The sequence below is a fragment of the Solanum verrucosum genome, unplaced genomic scaffold (assembly GCF_900185275.1).
Source record: "Solanum verrucosum unplaced genomic scaffold, falcon-dt-bn FXZP01000138.1, whole genome shotgun sequence".
Taxonomy (NCBI): domain Eukaryota; kingdom Viridiplantae; phylum Streptophyta; class Magnoliopsida; order Solanales; family Solanaceae; genus Solanum; species Solanum verrucosum.
The window spans coordinates 1,163,840-1,187,018 of NW_026020134.1; the positions used below are offsets into that span (position 1 = coordinate 1,163,840).

The window sequence follows — 23,179 nt, forward strand, 5'->3', positions numbered from 1 at the left end:
TGGGCAGAAAGCAACTCTTGTTGTGGCTGATTCTTGGACTCTTCTTGACCTTTTTTGCACGAAATTGGACCTTAAAATTCCTCATCTTGGGCTTGAATTTGGGCCACCAAATAATTGTAGCATTTGGACAATTCCTCTCCCTTGGGCTGGAGCTCTTCTTCCCCAATAAGAAACCTTTGGATCAGCGATTGAAGCCCATTGAGCTTATCATTGAACTCCTTGGTTTGAGATCTTGTTATGGGCCTCCTTGGAGTTTCTAAAGCGTCATCCTTGTCCTTCAATGGAGTAGAGCTTCCTTGGATGCTATCATTCCCCTCTTCTTGAAGAGAATTCGTCCTCGAATTCAAATCTGCATCAAAATGGGAAAGATCAGAAACATTAAAAGTAGCACTAACTTGGAACTCACCAGGAAGATCAAGTTTATAAGCATTGTCTCCAATCCTTTCAAGGACTTTGTATGGCCCACTTCCTCTAGGATCTAGTTTGGTCTTTCTTTTGGAAGGAAATCTTTCCTTTCGCATATGCACCCAAACCAAGTCACCAGGTTTAAAAACAACATATTTTCTGCCCTTATTCCTTCGCCATGCAACTTCCTTGTTCTTCTTTTCAATTGCAAGCCTTGTTTGTTCATGAATTTTCTTCATCATATCAGCCTTCTTCTTACCATCAAGATTAGCAAAATCATTAGTAGGCAAAGGCAATAAATCAAGGGGGGTAAGGGGGTTGAATCCATATACAACTTCAAAAGGAGTCTTACCAGTAGAAGAATGGAAGGTCCTATTATAAGCAAATTCTACAATAGGTAAGTAATCTTCCCAAGAAGTCAACTTTCCTTTCAAAATAGCCCTCAACATGTTCCCTAAAGTTCTATTAACCACTTCCGTTTGCCCGTCCGTTTGTGGGTGACAAGATGTAGAAAATAGCAATTTAGTTCCCAACTTTCCCCAAAGAATTCTCCAAAAGTGACTTAAGAACTTGGCATCCCTATCACTAACAATAGTTCTAGGTATTCCATGCAATTTAACCACTTCCTTTACAAACAAGTCAGCCACATGAGATGCATCATTAGTCTTTTTACATGGGATAAAACGAGCCATTTTAGAAAATCTATCTACTACCACAAATATACTATCCTTACCATACTTAGTCCTTGGCAGCCCCAATATGAAATCCATAGAAATATCAATCCAAGGGGAATTAGAAACAGGTAAAGGAGTATAAAGACCATGCGGCAATGTTCTAGACTTAGCCTGTTTACATTCAAGACAATAAGAACACACTTTTTCAACATCCTTTCTCATGCTAGGCCAATAAAAATGTTCAGAAAGTATTTCCAGTGTTTTGGGTACACCAAAATGTCCCATTAGCCCTCCACAATGTGCTTCCCTAACAAATAGTTCACGCAACGAGCAGTTAGGAACACATAATTTATTTTCCTTGAATAGAAATTCATCTTGAAGATTAAATTTCTCAAAAGGACCTAACTTACATTCAGCAAAAATCTCACCAAAATCAGAATCATTAGCATAGAGGAACTTGATTTGGTCAAAACCCAATAACTTTGAAGTAAGAGTAGAGATCAAAACATACCTTCTTGAGAGTGCATCAGCAACCACATTCTCATTTCCTTGTTTGTAAGCAATTACATAAGGAAAAGTTTCAATAAACTCTACCCATTTAGCATGCCTACGACTAAGTTTACCTTGGCTCTTCAAGTATTTTAATGACTCATGATCAGTCTTGACCACAAATTCTCGAGGCCACAAGTAGTGCTGCCATGTAGCTAACGCCCTCACCAAGGCATATAGCTCCTTATCATAAGTTGAGTAGTTCAATGTTGCTCCACTTAGCTTTTCACTAAAGTAGGCAATTGGCTTGGAGTCTTGCATCAAAACTGCACCTATGCCCTTACCAGAGGCATCACACTCAACTTCAAAAGACTTAGAAAAATCAGGCAATTGCAAAAGAGGCGCAAAACACAATTTATCCTTCAGCAAGTTAAATGCATCATCTTGTTCCTTTCCCCATGTAAAAACCTTATCTTTTTTAATAACTTCAGTTAAAGGAGCAGCAATGGTGCTAAAGTCTCGCACAAACCTCCTATAAAAACTAGCAAGTCCATGAAAACTCCTAACTTCAGTTACACTATTAGGTTTAGGCCATTCTTTTATTGCCTTGATTTTCTCATCATCTACTTCAACTCCCTTAGAACTGACCACAAAACCTAAGAAAACCACACGATCCACACAGAAAGTACACTTTTTGAGATTAGCAAATAAGCGCTGATTTCTAAGAACTTCAAAAACTTGTTTTAAGTGCTCTAGGTGTTCATCCAGATTTTGAGAAAAGATCAAGATGTCATCAAAATACACCACAATAAATTTTCCATGGAAATCTTTAAAAACATGATTCATTAGTCTCATAAAAGTGCTTGGTGCATTAGTCAAGCCAAAGGGCATAACTAACCACTCATAAAGTCCATATTTGGTCTTAAAAGCAGTTTTCCATTCATCTCCAGGATTCATACGAATCTGATGGTAACCACTCTTTAGATCAATTTTAGAAAAGATTTTGGAACCATACAGTTGGTCCAACATGTCATCAAGACGAGGGATAGGATGGCGATACTTTACCGTTATCTTGTTGATGGCTCGACAATCTACACACATCCTCCATGTTCCATCCTTTTTGGGGACCAATAGGACTGGAACAGAGCATGGGCTCATACTCTCTCGAACAAATCCCTTTACAAGCAATTCTTCAACTTGCCGTTGTAATTCTTTGGTCTCTTCAGGATTGCTCCTATAGGCAGGCCTATTAGGAAGTTGAGACCCAGGCACAAAGTCTATTTGGTGCTCAATCCCTCTCAAAGGTGGCAATCCCTTTGGAGTGTCATCAGGAAAAACATCTTCAAAATTCTGCGAAAGAGAAGAAACACTATTTGGCAAAGAAGGAGTTAGTTGTTCAAAATTAATCAATATTTCTTTGTAAGTAAGTAGTATTATGGGCAGTCCCTCTCTCCTAGCATTCAAACACTCTTTGGCTTTTATATAAAGGCTCTCATTTTTCTTTTCCTTAGCCTCTTTCCTCTCACCAAAACATTTTATTTTTTTACTCACACCCTCTTTTACCTCTTTACTTAGATCGCTGCCCTCTCTCTCTTTCTCTCGGCCATCTCTCTTTTTTTCTATCTCTTGGCCCTTTTCTTTTCCCTCAAGCTCACTTTTTACCTCTCCCTTTTGTTTTCCCATTGTTTCCCTCAATCGTTTTTTATCTTCAAACACTTGAGAAGGAGATAATGGTGCAAGAGTATACTTCTTACCATTATGCAGAAGACTATACCTATTCTTTCTCCCATGATGAGTAGTATCCCTATCATACTGCCAAGGTCGGCCAAGTAAAACATGACATGCTTGCATTGGAACTACATCACAAAGAATCTCATCTTCATACCTACCAACATTGAATGAAATCATGCATTGTTTGTTTACTTTTACTTCTCCACAATCATTCAACCATTGGAGCCTATATGGGGTAGAGCGCTTCATGCATGCAATTCCTAGTTTATCCACCAAGTATGAACTCACCACATTTGCACAACTTCCCCCATCAATAATCATAGAATAAGTCTTCCCTTTTATCCCACACCTAGTATGAAACAAATTCTCTCTCTGCCCTTCATCAACACTACCCAAATTGATAGTCATAATTCTCCTAACCACCCCAATTATACCATCATTAGGCAGTTCCAAATCATCTTCCTCACTTACACCTTCTCCCTCTTCTTCTTCCCCCTCACTTTTTTCACTCTCATATTCTCCATTCTCTCTAAGTAGGATGTTTCTTCTACTTGGACATTCATGCATCATATGCCCCCTTCCATGACATTTGTGACATTGAATAGAACTTGAAGGTTTAGAAGATTTAGGATTAAAGGTTTTACCTCCCTCCTCAACCTTACCTTTACCTCTATCATCTTGAGGTTTGGAAGGAGCTTTCCCCTCTTGAGTTGACCATGGCTTCTTAGAGATAGTGTTTGGTCGACTTCTCCATGAGTTATTTTGCTGCTTTTTCTCAATTTGTTTTTCAACTTTTACAGACAAATCAACTAACTCATCTAAAGTTACATATTGTTGTATCTCTACTACATTAGCTATTTCTGTATTTAAACCATTTAAAAATCTAGCTATTGTAGCCTCTTCTTCCTCCATGCAGTTAGCTTGGATCATAGCCATATCCATGCTTTTGAAGTACTCATCCACCGACATGGAGCCTTGCTTCAAGCGTTGAAGGCGAGATTGTAGATCTCTTTGGAAGTATGATGGAATAAATTGCTTCCTCATTACCCTCTTCATCTCTGCCCACGTAGCAATAGGTGGTAACTCCTCTTGCAATCTGTCCCTAGCAAGCTTTTTCCACCAAGAAGCAGCATAATCAGAAAACTCAACAACAGCAAGTTTAACTTTCTTACCCTCAGAGTAGTTATGGCAATCAAAGATGGCTTCAACTCGTCTCTCCCAATCAAGGTACAAGTCTGGATCCCTTGTCCCCTTGAAAGATGGCATCTTCATCTTTATACTATTTATATTATCATCTTCTACTCTACCTCTTTGTCCCCTCCTATCTCTTCTTTCTAGATTAAATTCAACATCAAAATCATCATTATCATATTCAGGATTTACAAAAGGGATATAGGGTACATTCCTTCTAACTTGGGGTCTAACATTATTTGGGGGTACAACATTATTCTCCCTCCTAATTGCAGCTATGGTGTCATTCTGCTCGATAATCATATCCCTCATCTCTTGAAATTGAAGGGTCCATCTCTCAAATTGTTGGTGCATAGCTTGAAGGGTGAAGTCGTTCCTTCCTTTGACCTCGGCTTCTAAACGAGCCCTTTCCTCATCACCACCTGAATTAGACATCTAAAAAAAAAGAATAAATGATCAAGTATCACACTTTTAATATGGCTTTTACCCTCTTTTAAACTCACCCACACTTGCCTTTTTCCTCTCAAAATCACCTTTGAACTAGAATACTTTGTAGATTTATAATTAAACCAAAACGTGTATCAAGTTCGTAGTAATAAAGTATGGAATCTTGGGGTACAAAAGAAAGTAAAGAACTAGTCCTAGAACAAGTAGGATTTAGTTGAAACAAAACACGAATAAAAAGGAACTTATTGTTAAAAGTTGCGAATGACAACACTTTTTGTTAAGTTTAAAGGAACAAAATTGTTTTAAGTAAGTATTGCTGAAAGTTGACAAAAATGATAATAAATTAAAAGTATACTTAAAAGTGATAGTTATTAAATAAAAGACACTCACTTATGTAATTTTTCTCTTAAAAAATGGGAGAGGAGGGTATGGGTTGTAATTATTTATGAGGGAATAAGAATTTCAGGAATTACTTTGAGTTTGAATATTGACTTGTAATTATATTGGATTTTATGGCCTATTTATGTAGATTCCCCAAACCAAAATTTATGTGACAAGCATAGATAAATTAATCAAGCTTTGCTAAGGAGTGGTTTGCATGTTTACAAGCTGACTAAGAAAAACCTATATCTAACAATAGCCAATAGGATTCAAGTGTCTTATGGTTAGTTCTTAAGATCACTTAATATCTGAAAAATTAAAGCTCATAATTTATTAATGATTAGACCTTTCCATTATTTTTTTTGATTATATGTTAACAAAAATTATTGTTAAGACAAAATAAACTGTCAAATTTAGAAGCCCACGTTGTTCGTAGTTCAGAGCATCTCCAATCCACCCCTATTTTACTCTCCATACTCTATATTTGGAGAGTAAAATAGAGAATGGACACTCCAACTCACCTTCAAATCACCCTCTATTCTTCAAATTTAGAGAGTTGAGTAGTAGTTCTCCAAAATTTCTATTACTTTCTAATTAACATATTATTTTACATATAATTCTATTAATTAAATATCTAATATTCATAATTCTTTTTTAAATGTAATATAATATTTTTAAAAATATTATTTAATATATACTATTTTAATTTCAAATTATTAGTATTTTTTTTTTCTAATTTTCGTGAATAATAAAATTTTATTTTATTATTAATTTTCATTATAAAGAATACGCAAAATTAAAATGGCAAGATGATTTTTTTTTTTAATAAATACAATACATGAAATGATAATTTAAATACAATGTAACAATACAATACATAACATAATAATTTAAATACAAGATAACAATACAATATAACGATATTAATGTTTTAGAGTCATCACATTTATTTTCCAATCTTGCTAGTGGTATTGCGCCTCCCGCCCATTATGTTATTCAAGGAAAAGAATACGATATGGGTTATTATTTAGCTGATGGTATATATCCTAAATGGTCTACAATTGTTCAAACTATTCGTGATCCTCATTCCCAACAAAAGAAATATTTCGCGATGAAACAAGAATTGTGCCGAAAAGATGTTGAACGTGCATTTGGAGTTTTGCAATCACGTTTTGCAATTATTGCAGGATCATCACGTTTTTGGAGAAAGGAAGTGCTACATGATATAATGACTACATGTATTATACTGCACAACATGATAATTGAGGATGCGCGTGATCTCAATGCACCAATTCAAGATGTCGTAGAGGCTCCAACTCCAACAATAGAAATGGTGATAGATGAAAATCTCCGGTTTGAACAATTTTTAGCTAGACATAAAATAATTAAGGACAAAAATGCTCATTTTGAACTCCGTAATGCATTACTAGAGCATTTATGGGAGCAACGTAATAATTTTGAAAATTGAGTGTTTATGTAATTGTATGTCACTTTTATTTGAATTTGTCCCCTAATTTATGTATTATATTATATTTTCTTGCAATTTATGTTATTTAAAAATTTAGAATAAAAACTAATTTTATATCACATTAAAAATTATATAAAGTAATTATTTGAGAAAAAAGAAATAAATGATTTATATTATGAAATAAGAAAATAAGAATGAAATAGAAATAATAATATAATATTGAGGAGAGCGAAAAAGATTCATTTTTAGAGAGTAAAATAGAGAATTGGGTTGAAGTTGGTTGTTTGAAAAAATAGAGAACTTTATAGTTGGAGAGTAAAATAGAGAATTGGGTTGGAGATGCCCTCAAGCCCATTTCCAAAAATTGATGTTACCGCAACCCATTAGCTAATTATATAACCAAGCTAATATTTAATAGTTAATGATGTTTCATAGCTTTAGTTTAAATTAATTATAAAAAATTATTACTGTTTAAGAAAATGGCTATAAGTCGGACTCGGGTCCCACGTTTTGTATCAAGACGTGTAGAATCTTTTTCTCCTTTTATACAAATCAACACACACTCTCTCTTATCACACTCACTTATTTTTCTCCTAAAATCCCTCAGTTTTCCCTAAATCACTCAACCGAATCAAAATTCAAAATTTTAAAATTTCATCCATCCCTCCTCCACCTTTTTCGTTGGATTTAACTCAAGTTCTTGAAAAAATTGCAGATTCCTTTGCCAAATCTAGTATAAGAACATTTAAAGAGTTCAACATCAAAATTCATAGATGCCATGTCAAGCGTATATGGTATGGCTTCTCCCAACTGGTACTACCTAGACACTCACAGACAAACTAGGTTAATGTTGATCAAAATACAATGAAAAGACTATATAACATGGGGTAACAAGAAATAGAAGATTTTGAGATATAAGTTATAACCTTTTGTTTTCATCTATTTTATCTGTAAATGTATAATATAATTGAAGATTTTGAGGTATAACCTTATTTTTTTTATTTGTATATGTTCAATTTAATTTGTATATGAGATAACAATTGAGTTGCAATTTAAATTATTTGTATATATTACATAATTAATAAACAACATATGTATAAATAATCAGTTATACAATTTTTAAAATTATAGTTATGAAAATCCAACATTGTATGGTTATACAACTACATTTATCAATTCTTCTCTCTCTATATATATCATTATTTTAAGACATTTGTATAATTATAACAATTTTACAATACAAGTGTTATAGTTATACCATCCCCACATGTTTGTAAAATGAAATATGTTATTTGTATATATCTGATTTAACAGTTCACATATACATTTTCTTAAATAGTATTTAATGATTCGTGTAACTTATATAATTATTTATATTAATATTATTTATTTAGAAAATAATTTCTTATCAGAAAATTAAAACCGATAATTGATCTAGTACCTGATCTCGACACTCCAATTAGGACAAGGCCACGTTGACCGTTTCAAAATTCGATCTTGAGATCTAACTCAGGACATGACCAAGACTTTCGACCTAGGACCAGACCCAGAAAATTATTTTTCAAAAATATTTTTTTGAAAATTTTATTTTTGACGGGGTAGGGGGTGACAGCTGGGGTGGGGGTGGCATAATAATCATTTTTAAAAAAACTTTGAGAAATTTTTTTGACGGGGTGGTCTAGGTAAGGGTGGCAGGTGGGAGGGGGGGGGTGACGCAATACATAAATAAATTTTAAATATTTTCCGAACAATTTCTTTAATTTTTTTTGACGGGGATGGCCTTAGTGTGGAGGGGGGGGGGGGGGGGGGGGGGGGAGGGAGTGACGTAAAAATGAAATATTTCCTAAAAAAATTTATATTTTTTAAAAAAGATTTGATGGGGATGGCCTAGGTGGGGGTGGCAAAAATGATTTTTTTTTTATATTCGAAATATTTCCCAAAACAATTTTTAAAAAAAATAAAATTGACGGGGTGGCCTGGGTGGGGTGGTGGGCGGAGGGGGTGGCCTTGGTGGGATAGGGGGGGTGTGGCGTAAAAAATGAAAAAAAATTAAATTTGAAATATTTTTCAAAAAACAATTTTCTTTGTGGGGTAGGGGGTAGGGGTTGGGTGAGGTAAAAAAAATCTTAAAATTTAAAATATTTTTTGTTTGAGGGAGGAGGAGGGGTGGTGGTGGTGGTTTGGGGGTAGAGCTACCGATGGGGGCTGGTTTGGGGTAGGAATAAGAATTTATTTGAAAATTTTAAAATAAAGAATTTTTTTTTTAAAATAATTTTTTCTTTGAATGGGGATGATCGGGTACGGAGTGTGGGGTAGCTGGGTAGGGTAAGAAAAAAATAAAGGATGAAATAGAGTTTTGGAAAGTGTTTATCTTAATTTTGGAAGGGAAGTCATTTCCCTTAAATTTGAGGAAAATGAGTTGATTTGGAAAAATATTTTTCAAACATGAAAAAATTGGAAAACATTTTAACACACCCTTAATTCCTGATTTACCTTTATCAATAATTATAGTCATTCTCTATTACATTTTTCAAGACATAGTATTAATTAAATTCAAATAGTGATATATTAAAATTACCATCCTATTTATAGTTTCTTAAAAAATGTGCAAAGTTAATAGTGGATAAATATTATTAAATGAAAAGAGTATAATTTATTATTATGTCTATAAAAAATAAAATGATCAACTAATATGGGAGACAAAGGAAGCAGTAAATTAGGGGTAATAACTGCTGCTTCCAACTAGGGGTGTGCATTCGGTTTTTCGGTTTGGTTTTATATTATTCGGTTTGGATTTTTTGATTTTTGGTTTTGAAGAAGTGTAACCCAATCCAAACCAAAATAAATTTGGTTTGGTTTGGTTTTTCTCTTTTTGGTTTGGATTTTTTCAATTCGGTTAATCGGTTATGGGAATAATTAGAAACATAACAAAGTTATATTTGCAATTTGAATTATATATATATAAAATATTCAATTTCTTAAAAATACTTTTTAATATAAATCACAAGTAAAACATAAAACACAATACTTAAAAGTATATCAATTATAGATGTCCAAACACAAAAACTAAACTAAACCATAATGAAAATAACTAAAAAGGGATAGAAGTGGTTAACTCCAACTTAATTCTATATATATATATATATATAATTCGGTTTTTTCGGTTTTCATTTTTCTAAATCCGAAACCAAACCAAAAAACCAAACAAAGTAAATTATAAATCTAAGACCAAACCAAAAATCCAAAAAACCAATCCAAATTAGAATTCGATTTGATTTGGTTTGGTTTTTCGGTTTAATCCAAATAGTGCACACCCCTACTTTCAACTTTTATGATATCTTCTTTCTTTTGAAACATGCGAAATTTATATAATATAACATTTTTTATTTTTCAATTATTGATAACTTTTTTATTATAGTCCTCATAATATTTGATAAAACATTCGTCCATTATATTATTTTAGGATGTCCAATAATACTTGTTTATTTTATGAAATTATTCTATAGTTTTACACTTTTTCTAATTTACTCTTATCATTAATTATAGCCATTTTCCTATTACATTTTTCAAGAATTTGTATTTATTATATTCAAAGAGTGATAGTAAAATTACCCTTATATTTATAATTTTGTAAGAACTGTGCAAAGTAAATAGTAGAAAAATATTATTGAACAGAGGGAGTATTTAATTTTCAATAACTTGAAATATATGTTTTGATTCCTTTATCGTCAAATATAAAATAACAAAACAAACTTAGGTAATTAAGTAGAGGAGTTCTCAATAATTATGACAAATAGATATTCACGAGGAAAGCGATTAAGAATACATATCTCAATCAATTAAAAGTTAAATATGCTTAATTAAATATTACGGGACTAAAATTGAAAGTTAGCAATAAGCCAAAAGTGCTAATACAACTTCTATTATTTTCAAGAATTTTATTTTTTTAAAACAATTCGACCTTCGATATTAATGTGATGTATTTACAATATCACTAATATACATAACTTAAACTAATTTACATATTCTAATTTATGTGACATTTTTTGCACTTTCAAAAGTCAAAACCTTTTAATTTAACTATGAATTCAGATATGAATTTTTAAATTTTGTTAAAAATAAAATTTACATATTCAAACGAAGTAAAAATTATTATAAGCCACAATAATTATTAATTTAAAATTTTATGAAAAGATTGTAGTCAAGGAAATACTCGTTTGACTTTCGAAATTCAAAAAAATGTCACATAAATTAAGATGGAGGAAATACTTTTTTATATTCGATATACAATCAAATAATATATAAAATAAGACGAACAAAATATTAGTATTATTTTAAAAAAGTTATTACATAAGGGATAGGGAATGAAAAAAAGGAAGAGATGATTGTTATATTTGGAAAATATATTTTTTGACTAGGACTGGTTTTAAGAGTCGCCACTTAATTTTTTAAGAAAAATCAAGAAAACTATTCATTTTCACAAGACTAAAACAAAAATCTAGTGAAAACTTGAAAAGGGTTCAAGGTTCTTATTAACATTCTAGGAAGGTTTTAAAAGCACCTAGAATGTCCGCTAATGCGGTTATCCGACAATTAATTTATTTGGCTAAAATAATTTAACTTAACAATTTTTATAGTTAGAATCGTTTTTGAAAAGGGAAAAGGGAAATATTGACCTATTATTTAAGCGAAATATTTTGTAAAAATACCTATTTATTTATTATGTCAAGTAAGAGATAAATAATTTGGTTACGTAATTAATTCAAAAATGGGTATCTTTTGAGGATTTGAATTTTTAAAACCTTAGGATTAAGCGGCAAATACTAACAAGTAAAATGAACAAAGTAAAGTGGAGAGGGAAAGAGAGTTGGGCCCAAATTTGGTTTTCCTATCCGCCTGGGCCAGTATTTGGGCTCATTTTCGTTTTGGGTCTTTGGCCCATTTGAGTCACCTGCACCTGTCCTAAACTAACATAAAGAAATATATTTTTATCTTTGGGCCTCACGCCCAATTCTTTCACCTGTCCTAAATTCTAACAAAATAATAATAGTAAGATGACAAGGGCTTAGGCCCAAAATAACAAAATACAACTTTTTAAAATACAGAGTGAGCCTTTGGCCCAATTCTGACTCTTCAATTTGTTGCATATTCTTTCAGGACCTGTTCGTCGATTTTGATGATTGGCTGACTCGGATAAAAAAATAGAATTTGAGCCTTTACGGCTCTTCTCAAAATGCAAGAGGGATGACAGGAGTTCGTAGTGAACTCAGGCAGATTTCATGCAACAAAGACAAATAAAATCATATTAGCATGGGAAGAGGAAACTCTAACGCATTTCTAAAATGAGCAACATTAAGGTGACTAACAGCTCAATACAACAAAAGCATAATGAGATGTTTAAGGACTAATCTAATAAAGCCAATGACTTGGCCAACTACTCGTCACTCACTTGCTACAATGAGAAAAATGGCTAAAAGTTGTTTTGATACACATTCACAAATACTACTAGAATATAAACAAAGAAAATGTGGCATGCAAATCGTGAATATAAGCTAGACACTATAGGCACATGTGACATGCAAATCGTGGACAAATTCTAGTTTGACCTTGGTCCACTCTCCATTTTCACGCATATACCCCTAAATTGACACTGATTAAATGAACTATTAAGAATGCGGACAACAAACATATATTTAGCACTTAAGACCGAAATTTTGAGTATATATAGAAACTGTTATCAAATGAAATTAACACTATATTTTAGACCAATAAGACTAGGAGACAAATGACTTAGCAAGTTTAACACCACAGTGATCAAAACAAACATAACTTAATTACCAAAGTTGTAGTGATTCTATAAGGAAAATTGAGTAATGCGGAGTCGACAAAGGATTCCTATAATTATCATTTATATGTATAAACTAGATAGAATAATGTGACAAGTAAAAATAAAGAAAAATTAGTGCATACCAAGTAACCCCTAAATATTATCTAAAAGACATATTACATAAAACCAAGAAAAATAATGATAACATAAAAATGAATGAGGAGATGAGATGCTACCGACTTAAACCTTTCAATATACCACTTGAGAATTCTATTATTATTATTTTTTTAAGCAAGAACGGCTAAACCATAACTAGCAAATGGCCCTCTGATTTTGAACAAAACACCTAGCCCATTTTTGAGTAGAAAAGAGAAATAAAATAAATAATAATAATAATAAAAAAAAGCAAAATAAACAAATACCACACACGAACATATGCATATTTTTTATTTAGTTGGGAATGGTACTAGTTTGAATCAAACATTTAACAATGCATATCGAATCTATCAGACAAAAGGAAAACAAACATAAACAAAGAAGACAAATTCCAATCTTAACACATTTCTTTCATACTCAAACTAAGAAATGACACAATCATAATATCTGGTCACATAGATATTCAACAGTATAAAATCACGGAGGATATGATGCTGAAAGTTAGAAACAAATATAAACAAAAGCCGCTAGATGCAACAACACTCAAACAATTCAGGATGAAGAATACCAAAACTCACACTTAATAGTTTTGCTAGAAGCAAAATTATGGGAATATAAATAGCTAGTAGGTTGATTCATACATTTAGGCTTCATGCAAATATTTAAAAGACTTTGCAAAAATAAAACAAAAAAATAGAATAAAATAAAATAAATAATAATAATAAACAAATAAATAAATATAAAGGGGTCATATTTGCTGTACCTAAGCAGGACAAACTATAATTGAAACACTTAGGACAAAACAAGGCAAATCAACTTCATATAACATTTTTTAAAGATAAAATAAAGGCACAGTAGCTTAAGAATCTGGAACGAGGCTATAGTTCACATGGTTTGGCCTTGGAACACTGACTAATATTTAATACAAAGACCAAAACCTTGCGATATGAGGCAAGGAATATGGCACGGTTCGGTAAATAACAAGGAGACAAACTAAGTAAGCAAAGCAGATTCAACACTTAAGGTAACGGAGACAACAAAGATGCTAATAGTCGACCAAAACAAACAAAGCACTAGGAGTTTCAGCTATATTTTAATAAAACAGTAGCCGAGATTTCAGCAAGAACAAAGAATTTAACTTAACTATCAACCACTTTACATGTAAGGCTAGAATATAACTTAGGAACATATAAACCGAGAGTTTAAAATAGCAAGAGCGAACAGAACAAACTAAGGAAAGAAGTTACCTCCTTCCGGGCAGCGAACAGGGAACAATGAGCTAGTAATGGAGCTTCTTTCAATCACCACAAATGAAAACGCCAACAGAAAATTTGGACAGTAGATGAATGATTCAAATACTTCAACAATACCAACGCTATCCCCCTATATTTTCCTTATTCAATGTTCTGTAATCTTAATTTCTCTGTGTTTCTTTCTAAAGCTAGCCTGATTTTTCCCGACCTTTCCCTCTATATTTTCCTGATAATTTTTCTAACACCAAGATTTCGAACTCCAAAAAAAATAAAAATTCCCCCCCTTCACAGTGAACAACCAAAGAGTATATATAGCAGGGAAATTAGGGCAAAATAGGGGGGAAAACGGATGAAATCTCGGATTCAAAAGGCCCATTTCGAAAATTCAAACCCCAAACCTCTTTCACCAAATAGGGAAGACATACTTTTCTGATATTTTCTCCCCATTCCGAAAGAGGAAAGGGGAGAAACGCGTGCCTGCCGCGACTGGGACGGTCTGAGAGAGACGTTGAAGAAGACGACAAAGGACGCAGTGTACTGCCTGCGTCCTCGCTGCTTTCCGTCTATTTCCCATTTTTTCCATTTGCTGCTCATGTGTTGATGCGTACAGCTGCTGGTTGTCTGTAGTGTTATATGTATATATTGTTGGTTTTGGGTTGGGTCGGGTCTTTTAGGAGTAGGATTGGGAATTGGAGTGGGCTGGGAATTGAAGTGGGTTGGGGCTGTTGTACATGTATGTTGGAAATTGTATTGGGCTGCTGAAAAGTGGCCCAAACTTTGGTCTTAAAATGGTTTTAAGGTGAGGTTAAAGATGGGTTAGATCTTGGAGTTTAAGAGATAGCCGATTGAGTTAAATTAACAAATTCGGCTAAATCCTAAGTGAGATGGATTAACATTAATTAATTAACGAGTTTCTAAATTTTAACGAAATAGAATAATTAATTTAATCGCAAACCAATGATTTAAAGTTATAACCATAACTTGAACTAAACTAATTTTGTAAAATACTTACTAAAATTAAACTCTTTTTGGGACGATTTTTGAACATTCATAAAATATACTAATTAGACACATAATTATATAATAATTAACTTAATTATAAACTAATTAACTCGAAATATAAGTTATTAATTAATTTAAACCAAATAGCCAAATATTTAAATAAAACTAAAATCCTTTTGAGACAATTTTTGAACATTCGTAAAATATACTAATTAGACACATAATTATATAATAATTAACTTAATTATAAACTAACTAATTAACTCAAAATTGCAAACTATTAGATAACTAAGCAAACTAACCAAATATCTAATTAAACAAATCTTTTGAGACGATTTTCCAATATTTATAAAATACACTAATTATATACATAATTGTATAAAAGACATATTATTATTTAAAAATTATAACAAGTGACAAACTATTTGAAACAACTTGCAAATTATTCTATTATATTTTTTTTTTTTGAAATTTCTAAAATTAATTATTCTAAATCATTTGAAAATTAAGAAGCTCGAGATTAATTATTATCGGGGAGGGTCAAAATTAGGTGTCAACAATGATTACCCAATTAAGAATTGAACCTTTATAAATAAGATAAAAATTCAAATAATCAACTAATTAATCTACTAAGATTCCGACCAAGAAAATATTAGAAACTTGTAATAAAAGGTACTAAAAAAAACAGCATTATTAGGTTGATGATAAAGAGAGGAAATCTATGTCAAGCTATAAAAAGTCTATAACTAAAATCGACAAAGCCAATTTAGAAGCTAGCCAGCTGGCATTAATGTGTCCTGTAAACGTGGCACCCAATATTATTTCCCAGTTGGCATATAATTATATTTTTCTTTTCAATTAATTTGGCACCATTTTTATTTTTATATTCTCAAGTTGGCCCTTTTGACTTTTAATCCATTAGGACTATTTTATTCAAACACCACACGCTTTAGCTTACCTTAGTCTTAAGCTATTAAAAAAAACTCAGCACAAATATTAAAGAGATGCTAAAAATAAACAAATCAATGTCAACGCATTTAATTTCTCCTACACCTTCCCCATGAAACCATATAAAAATTAAATAAAACATTTATGAAAATGAAAGTAACAAAAATAGTGAACTATCCACCCAAAGAAGCATCGAATATAAGAGTGTACTTTTTTCCTAAGGGATATTTATAAATAATTTAATTTTAAAATTTTCATTATTTATTTAACTTGAGAATTATAACCACAATGTTATTTTAAAAATATTTTGTGCTCAATTATATATAGGATCATTTAGTAGAGCGTATAAAACTAGTGTTGAATAAAGTATATTAATAATGTTAAAAATATATTTATCACGGTTTGATTTAGAGTATTAAAGACAATTCTATCTTTAATCATGCTTATTATATATTTTCTCCGTTTCTAAATACGTGACATCCTTACTTCACAATATTTTTCATTTTAGAAGATTTAAGACATGGAGTAATTAGTTATTTATTTCAACTTTCATCCTTAGTCATATTAGATATATTAATCTTATGAAAAGAATAAAATATCAACTTGATAGAAGTACTAATAAATAAGAATAAGTTAGTCAAATTACCATCTACTAATGTTTTTCACAATTGTATGAGTAAGGGTAATATCATGATATGTTATGTATGTAGTCATACATAAACTGGAAATTCTATCAAATAAAAGGCTAAAACAATATCGTATCTAATACATCTTATCTAGGGATATTCATAGTTTGGATAGAAATCGATTCAAATCAAAAAGTTAAACTAAATCAATAAAATAAATCAATTTTATATGAGTTTACGTTTTAAATTACCAATAATATTTAGTTTAATTTTACTTTTGTTCAAAAAAACTCAAAAAAATAATCGAACCGATAAATTATATATATACTTTTCTAATTATATATACAAAATATATTTATAAATATCTTATAATATACATTTCATTGATAAAGTTTATTATTTATTTATGAAAGTAGAAAAAATTTAAAAAATATATTTCAAACATTGTATATTTTTTATCACCCTACCTTATGTTTTAATTTTGATGAATGACCAATTCAATTCGATCTATGAACACCCTCTAATCCTATCAAACGATCTATTACATAAATTGGAACAGAGTGAGAGGGAGCAATAAGTACAATAACTAATATTCCTACTTTTTCATGTATCTAAAGTCAACTCCTCTATGCTTTTTTTTTTCTTTTTTCTCTCTCCACTTTTTCCTCAACTTCTTGTGAATTTAAATGCTAAACCCCACAGTACCAATTATAAACTTTCAAATTTCTATCTTCATATTCCTCACTTCTTCTCTCATGGCAGCAGCTTTATTCTCTTCCTAATTATTCACTTTCAATTACTATTTCTCCATAAAAGAAATTGTTAACATCCATTTCCTTGAAGGCATAGTTTCTGTTTCAGTTTGAAATATCTTTATTATTATTATGTGCTTGACAACATGTTAAGCACGAACAACTAGGTAGTTACTGCAAAATCGAAATTCGAAGAATTGTTTGAAAATGGGAAACGGTATTGGAAAATTAAAGTTTTGTTTTGCAGGAGATGTTGGAGAAATATCCAAAAGACGCCATGATATTGGCGTAGACTTAATTGATAGTCTTGATAAAGGATTAGGCCATTCATTTTGTTATATATTGCATGATTCATCATCTAAGAATCAACATTTTCTAGAAGATTCTTCTTCTTCCGCTACTACTACCATCTCCAGTAACAGCAGCAGCACCAGCCAAACAACGGCGTTTCGTACTATTTCCGGTGCTTCTATCTCCGCCAACACCTCTACTACGCCGCTGTCCACCTCCCTCGTCGACGTTTCAAATACTTACATTGAGAAGTCGTCGGCTTTTGAGAGCTCTCAGTGGTTTTCTTCTTTTCCTCTTCAGCCAATTCCCCGGAGATCAATCCACTCTATATGTTCGGGCCCGATTCCCCGAATTTCTAACTCAGGCTCGGGCCCGATCGAGAGGGGATTCCTTTCCGGCCCGATGGAGCGGAGTTTTACTTCTGGCCCGTTGGAGAATCAGTATGATCAGCAGCTACAGAGGTACAAACCTGAGTCTAGTAAATGGGATATAGTTAGGAATTTAAAGAAAGTTTTGTCAATGAATTTGGTTGAGAAGAAGAATAATGGATCTTTGAACAGTTTGTATGAAGATGATGAGAATAATGGATCATTTCGAAGTCGAAATGTGCAATGGGCTCAGGGAAAAGCAGGGGAAGACAGAGTACATGTAGTGATTTCTGAGGAATATGGATGGGTATTTGTTGGGATTTATGATGGTTTTAATGGACCTGATGCTACTGATTTTTTATTGAAAAATCTTTATTCGAATGTATTCAAAGAACTCAAGGGATTGCTATGGAATGACAAGTTAGAATCCTCCGAAAATCTCATGTGCAACGAGACAGTTATCGTTCAAAATCAAGAATTTGATCAATCAAAGATAGCAGGTATTGATCATTTAGATGTGTTGAATGCGTTATCTGAGGCGTTGAGGAGAGCTGAGGCATCATATTTGGAGATAACGGACACGATGGTGAATGAAAACCCCGAGTTAGCCTTAATGGGATCATGTGTTCTAGTGATGTTGATGAAAGGCAATGATGTTTATTTGATGAATGTTGGAGATAGCAGAGCAGTTTTGGCTCAAAATCCTGAACCTGATCGTTCCATTGGTAACTTGGGACAGATAAATGAGGGAAGTCGAAATAGCATTGATACACTCTACAGAGTTGTATCAGACAGAAAACACAGTCTTAGTTCTTGTCAACTCACTATGGACCATAGCACATCTGTTAAAGAGGTACATATCACTTTTAGTCCAAATTTTTTGATATTTTGGTGTTTCATAGACTAATACTCATGTTTGTCTGGTAAATTGTTGCAGGAAGTTCTTAGGATTAGAAGTGAGCATCCTAGTGATACGTCTGCTATTAAAAATGATAGAGTGAAAGGTTCTTTGAACGTCACTCGAGCTTTTGGTGCAGGCTTTCTTAAACAGGTATTCTCAACGTTAACATTACACTTTTCGTGTCTATGATCATAAGTCATAACAAATGCCTAGCATTCTCTTCAATCGAACTTCTTTAAACTCGTTCAATTTAACAAGTTTTCGTGTTAATGTCATTTCTGTTTGTGTGATATTACAGCCTAAATGGAACAATGGACTTCTAGGGGTCTTCAGAATAGACTACGTTGGAAATTCACCGTATATCAATTGTATACCATCATTATACCACCATAGACTTGGCCCAAGAGACAGATTTCTGATCTTATCATCTGATGGACTTTATCAATACTTCACAAATGAAGAAGCAGTCTCTGAAGTTGAGACTTTCATGTCTATATTCCCCGAGGGAGATCCCGCGCAACATCTTGTTGAAGAAGTGTTATTTAGAGCTGCAAAGAAAGCTGGTAAATATCTCTACTTATGAGAATTCTAAGTACTACAATTTCTCATAGAAATCAAACTAAATGACTTTTGTCCTACGATTTCACAGGCATGGACTTCCACGAGTTGCTTGATATACCACAAGGAGATCGTAGGAAGTACCACGATGATGTCTCAATCATCATCATATCATTCGAAGGTAGGATATGGAGATCATCCGTGTAAATCAACCGTATAAAGGAAGCCTTTTGTGTTGGGATATTGTAAGTGACAGACTGGCCTTACTACAACGATCCATTGAGATTCAATCCTTTGGTTCTCTAATTTGCCCCCAAAGATAAAAACGAAAACTTTCGTGCTCTTATCCATACAAAACAATACACTTAGAAAAGTTCAAACTAGTTTTGCTCATTAACATGTTTGTTGCTCAGGGGATTGTAAAGGTGCCAATAAAGTTGCCCTTTTTTCCCTTAAAAAGTAAAAATCTTAGGATATTTGTAACAGAATATTCTGCTCATTGTACATATATTCCTAGGTGTGTCTATCACACAACCTGATACCTCAAATAGACTCGATCTTATTGGTCGAAAATTCGTTTATTTTTCTCCATAGTTTTGGTCTAGTTTCAGATTATTCAAATCTTGTACTTGCTTTTTTGAACATATTATAACTTATCCAAGAAGAATCTGCAGGACGAATCAATATGACAGGACAGTGTATATGGCATAATGCTTTAAAGCAAATTGAATTGACAAGAGGGAATGGTTGACATAAATTTGAATTGCTTGTGGAATTCTTTTGCCACTCTTTATTATCCATATGTTGTTTGGGTGTGTGTGCGGGGTTGGGGGTGGGTGGGGTGGGGTGGGGGGTGGGGGCGTAATATAAATTTCAAAATATAGAACAATTAGTAAATGTTGGTGGAAGCTTGAACTATACTACTGATTTTGTCTTCCATTTCAAACAGCTTCTTGCTTTACTTTTGCTAATTGTTTAATCATGAATCATCCTAGTAGACCAAAACCTGCCCAATATATATTGGTCATCAATGAATATGAAGCGGATGAAAATCACGAGAGATCAATAATAATAGAATTACATTTTTCATTAATGAAAATCAAAATATAAAAAGGTATCTACACATATTCTTAAGGACATTCAAGAGAAAAGTAAATTGATTCCTCTTGGAGGCTCAGGTAAGTGTGACTTCGCCCTTGGAGATCAGAGTTCAAATATTAGCGTAGACAAAAATAATAATAGGTGATTATTTTTTATATGTGGAAGCTTTAATGGACAAAATTATGTAATAGTTATAATCAGCGGCCGAGTTAGAAATTCATCCCAAAGAAACTCAAAATTTATATGTACGTAATTTTTTTTTGTATAATTTTACGACGAAAGAGCTTAAATACTCTTATACTTTTATGCTTTCACCCTTGACTATGCTAATAAAAGGTCGTAGATGCAATCTAAATAATCTAAGATATGTGTAAACTAAAGCAACAATATTTTGTTATAAATAAAATAATTGGTCATCACCAATTTGGTTATTATGTTGGGAACTTTGAATTGAAATTAAATATGAAAAGACAATTTTATTTTTTTAAATTTATTTTGAAAGGTCTAGAAAGATCATTAGAGTAAATGCTCTTGGAATTCAAATTTGAAGATCCACTAGAATTCTCCAGTTTAAGAAGACTTTCATTACTACTTAATCCTCTATTACTACTTAAATGGAAAGTTGTTGGCTGAAAATGGAGATAGTCAATTAATCTCATGATGATTGTCACAAAATAAATAAATAAATTAAGCTCATGATTTTTAATAAACACAGTCAATTAAGCTCTTGATTTTCAATAAACCTACGCGTTTTCTTTTGTTAATCCAATCCACTAATAGCAAGAGAAAATAAAATAAAAGAGCCATATAAGTCATAGTTTGTGACATATGAAATATTAAGAAAGTAGGTGCATATTGATCTAGCTAGAAAAAACATAAATAGTAGTACCTGATATGTTTGTAAAATATTTCCCCCTCTATATTAATGGTCTATTTTCCTTTTTAGGCGTCTTTTAAGAAATTATAAATAAAAATAAATTTTTTATTAATTTGAATATTTCTTTTTTGGAATATTACAAACTTGTTTTACGCTTTCAAAAGAAGAAATAATCATAACTCATAAGGATAAAAATGGAATTTTAAAAATTAATTCTATCTTAATTTTATAAATTAACAAGTAATTTGGAAAAATTATTAATAGAAAGTAGATAATTAATATGTGACGGAGGAAATAATTGTTATATATACTAAAAATATTTGTCAATTTAAAAAATTAAGAGAGAATCAATTATTATTTTCTACCTTTGTCCTTGATATTAATTATTCTAGAATTAAATAACATGTAAATAGGTAAAGATCAAAGATTTTTTCTCATTGTTTACTTTTACTTGTCGGCTATTTCAAAAATAAATGTTCACTTTTACTTGTCACATTTAAACATGGCAAGAAAAAATAATTAATTTTTCATGTTTTACTCGTAATATTAATTACTTAATTTGCATTTTTTTTCAAGACCTAATACTAAACATCAATTTATAATAAAAATATTATGATAAAATTCTCATATCAATAATTATTTCTTAAGACCGTGTAAAGTAAACAAGTAAAACAAAATAAAAAATAAAATAAAAAGTATATTAATCAAATTAAATTTCTAATTAATTTTTTTATAAAAGCCGCGCAAAACCTTGTTTCTAATAACTAAATGGCAAATTGGGGATGCAGGGAATACAAGTATGGAGGACTAGTTCACACAAAACTAAGAAAGAAACAAATCAGATGGAAGTGGTTGTTATATTTGTATTAAAGTAGGATAAAACTTAAACTTGTGATGGAGCGTTTTATATTGGTGAGAAAGTTATTTATAACAAAGACGATTCTATATTCAGGGAACTTAAACTCAAGAGTCAAGACGTCTGATTAAGGAGGATGACTTGTTCACACAAATCTAAAAAAGAAACAAATAAACTAGAAGTGTTTTTTTTAGTGTTTCAGTATTCGCATCGAAGTCTAATTAAATTTGAATTTGCGTCAAAACGTCCCACATTAGGGAGTAAAGTACTTCCTAACAAAGATAACTTCATATCCAAGGTGCTCAAACTAGAAACTCTGATTAAGAATGAATAGATACTTATCACACCACTATAATCCTGATTGATTTATGTGAAAGTAGTTGACCCAAAGGCCGAAGCTACCAGACAAAAAACTTAAGTAATTACTAATTTGCCAATATTGCTTTTTACAAATTTTAAAAATAAAAAATGGATGGTTGGTTAGTTTTTTGATAATATAAATGAGACGATGGTCGAGTGTTGTGGTAAGATAAAAAAATATTTTCGCCATTAATTAGATGTATCATTTTGAATACTGGGAATAAAATTTTTGGTAGGGACCCTTCTAGTGAAAAATCTGTGGATTTTTTTTTTTGGAATGACTATTTAGTAAATAGGCATCTTTTTATTTCTTTGTAACTTATGAACTTTTTAAATTACGATTTAAATATATATTTTTTATCAAACAAAAAAAATATTAGATGACCATCTAAAATTTGTAAGTTATTACAAATGTTATATGATAGTCTAATATTTTATTGGTAAGGTACTTGAATAATATATGAACAAATATTAAATTTGAGTTTAATATTAACTGAAAAAGTAGTTTCTCTAAAAT

At 31.6% G+C, this 23,179-nt stretch overlaps 1 protein-coding gene across 1 annotated transcript; it reads left to right on the forward strand.

The window, feature by feature from the left end:
* Positions 1-17,557: 17,557 nt before the first annotated feature.
* Positions 17,558-19,741, forward strand: LOC125827352 (probable protein phosphatase 2C 4). Its single transcript, XM_049506660.1, has 4 exons — positions 17,558-18,862; positions 18,947-19,060; positions 19,209-19,473; positions 19,560-19,741. Exons 1-4 carry the CDS (start codon positions 17,558-17,560, stop codon positions 19,673-19,675), a joined length of 1,800 nt encoding a protein of 599 aa, XP_049362617.1. The 3' UTR covers positions 19,676-19,741.
* Positions 19,742-23,179: the final 3,438 nt, after the last annotated feature.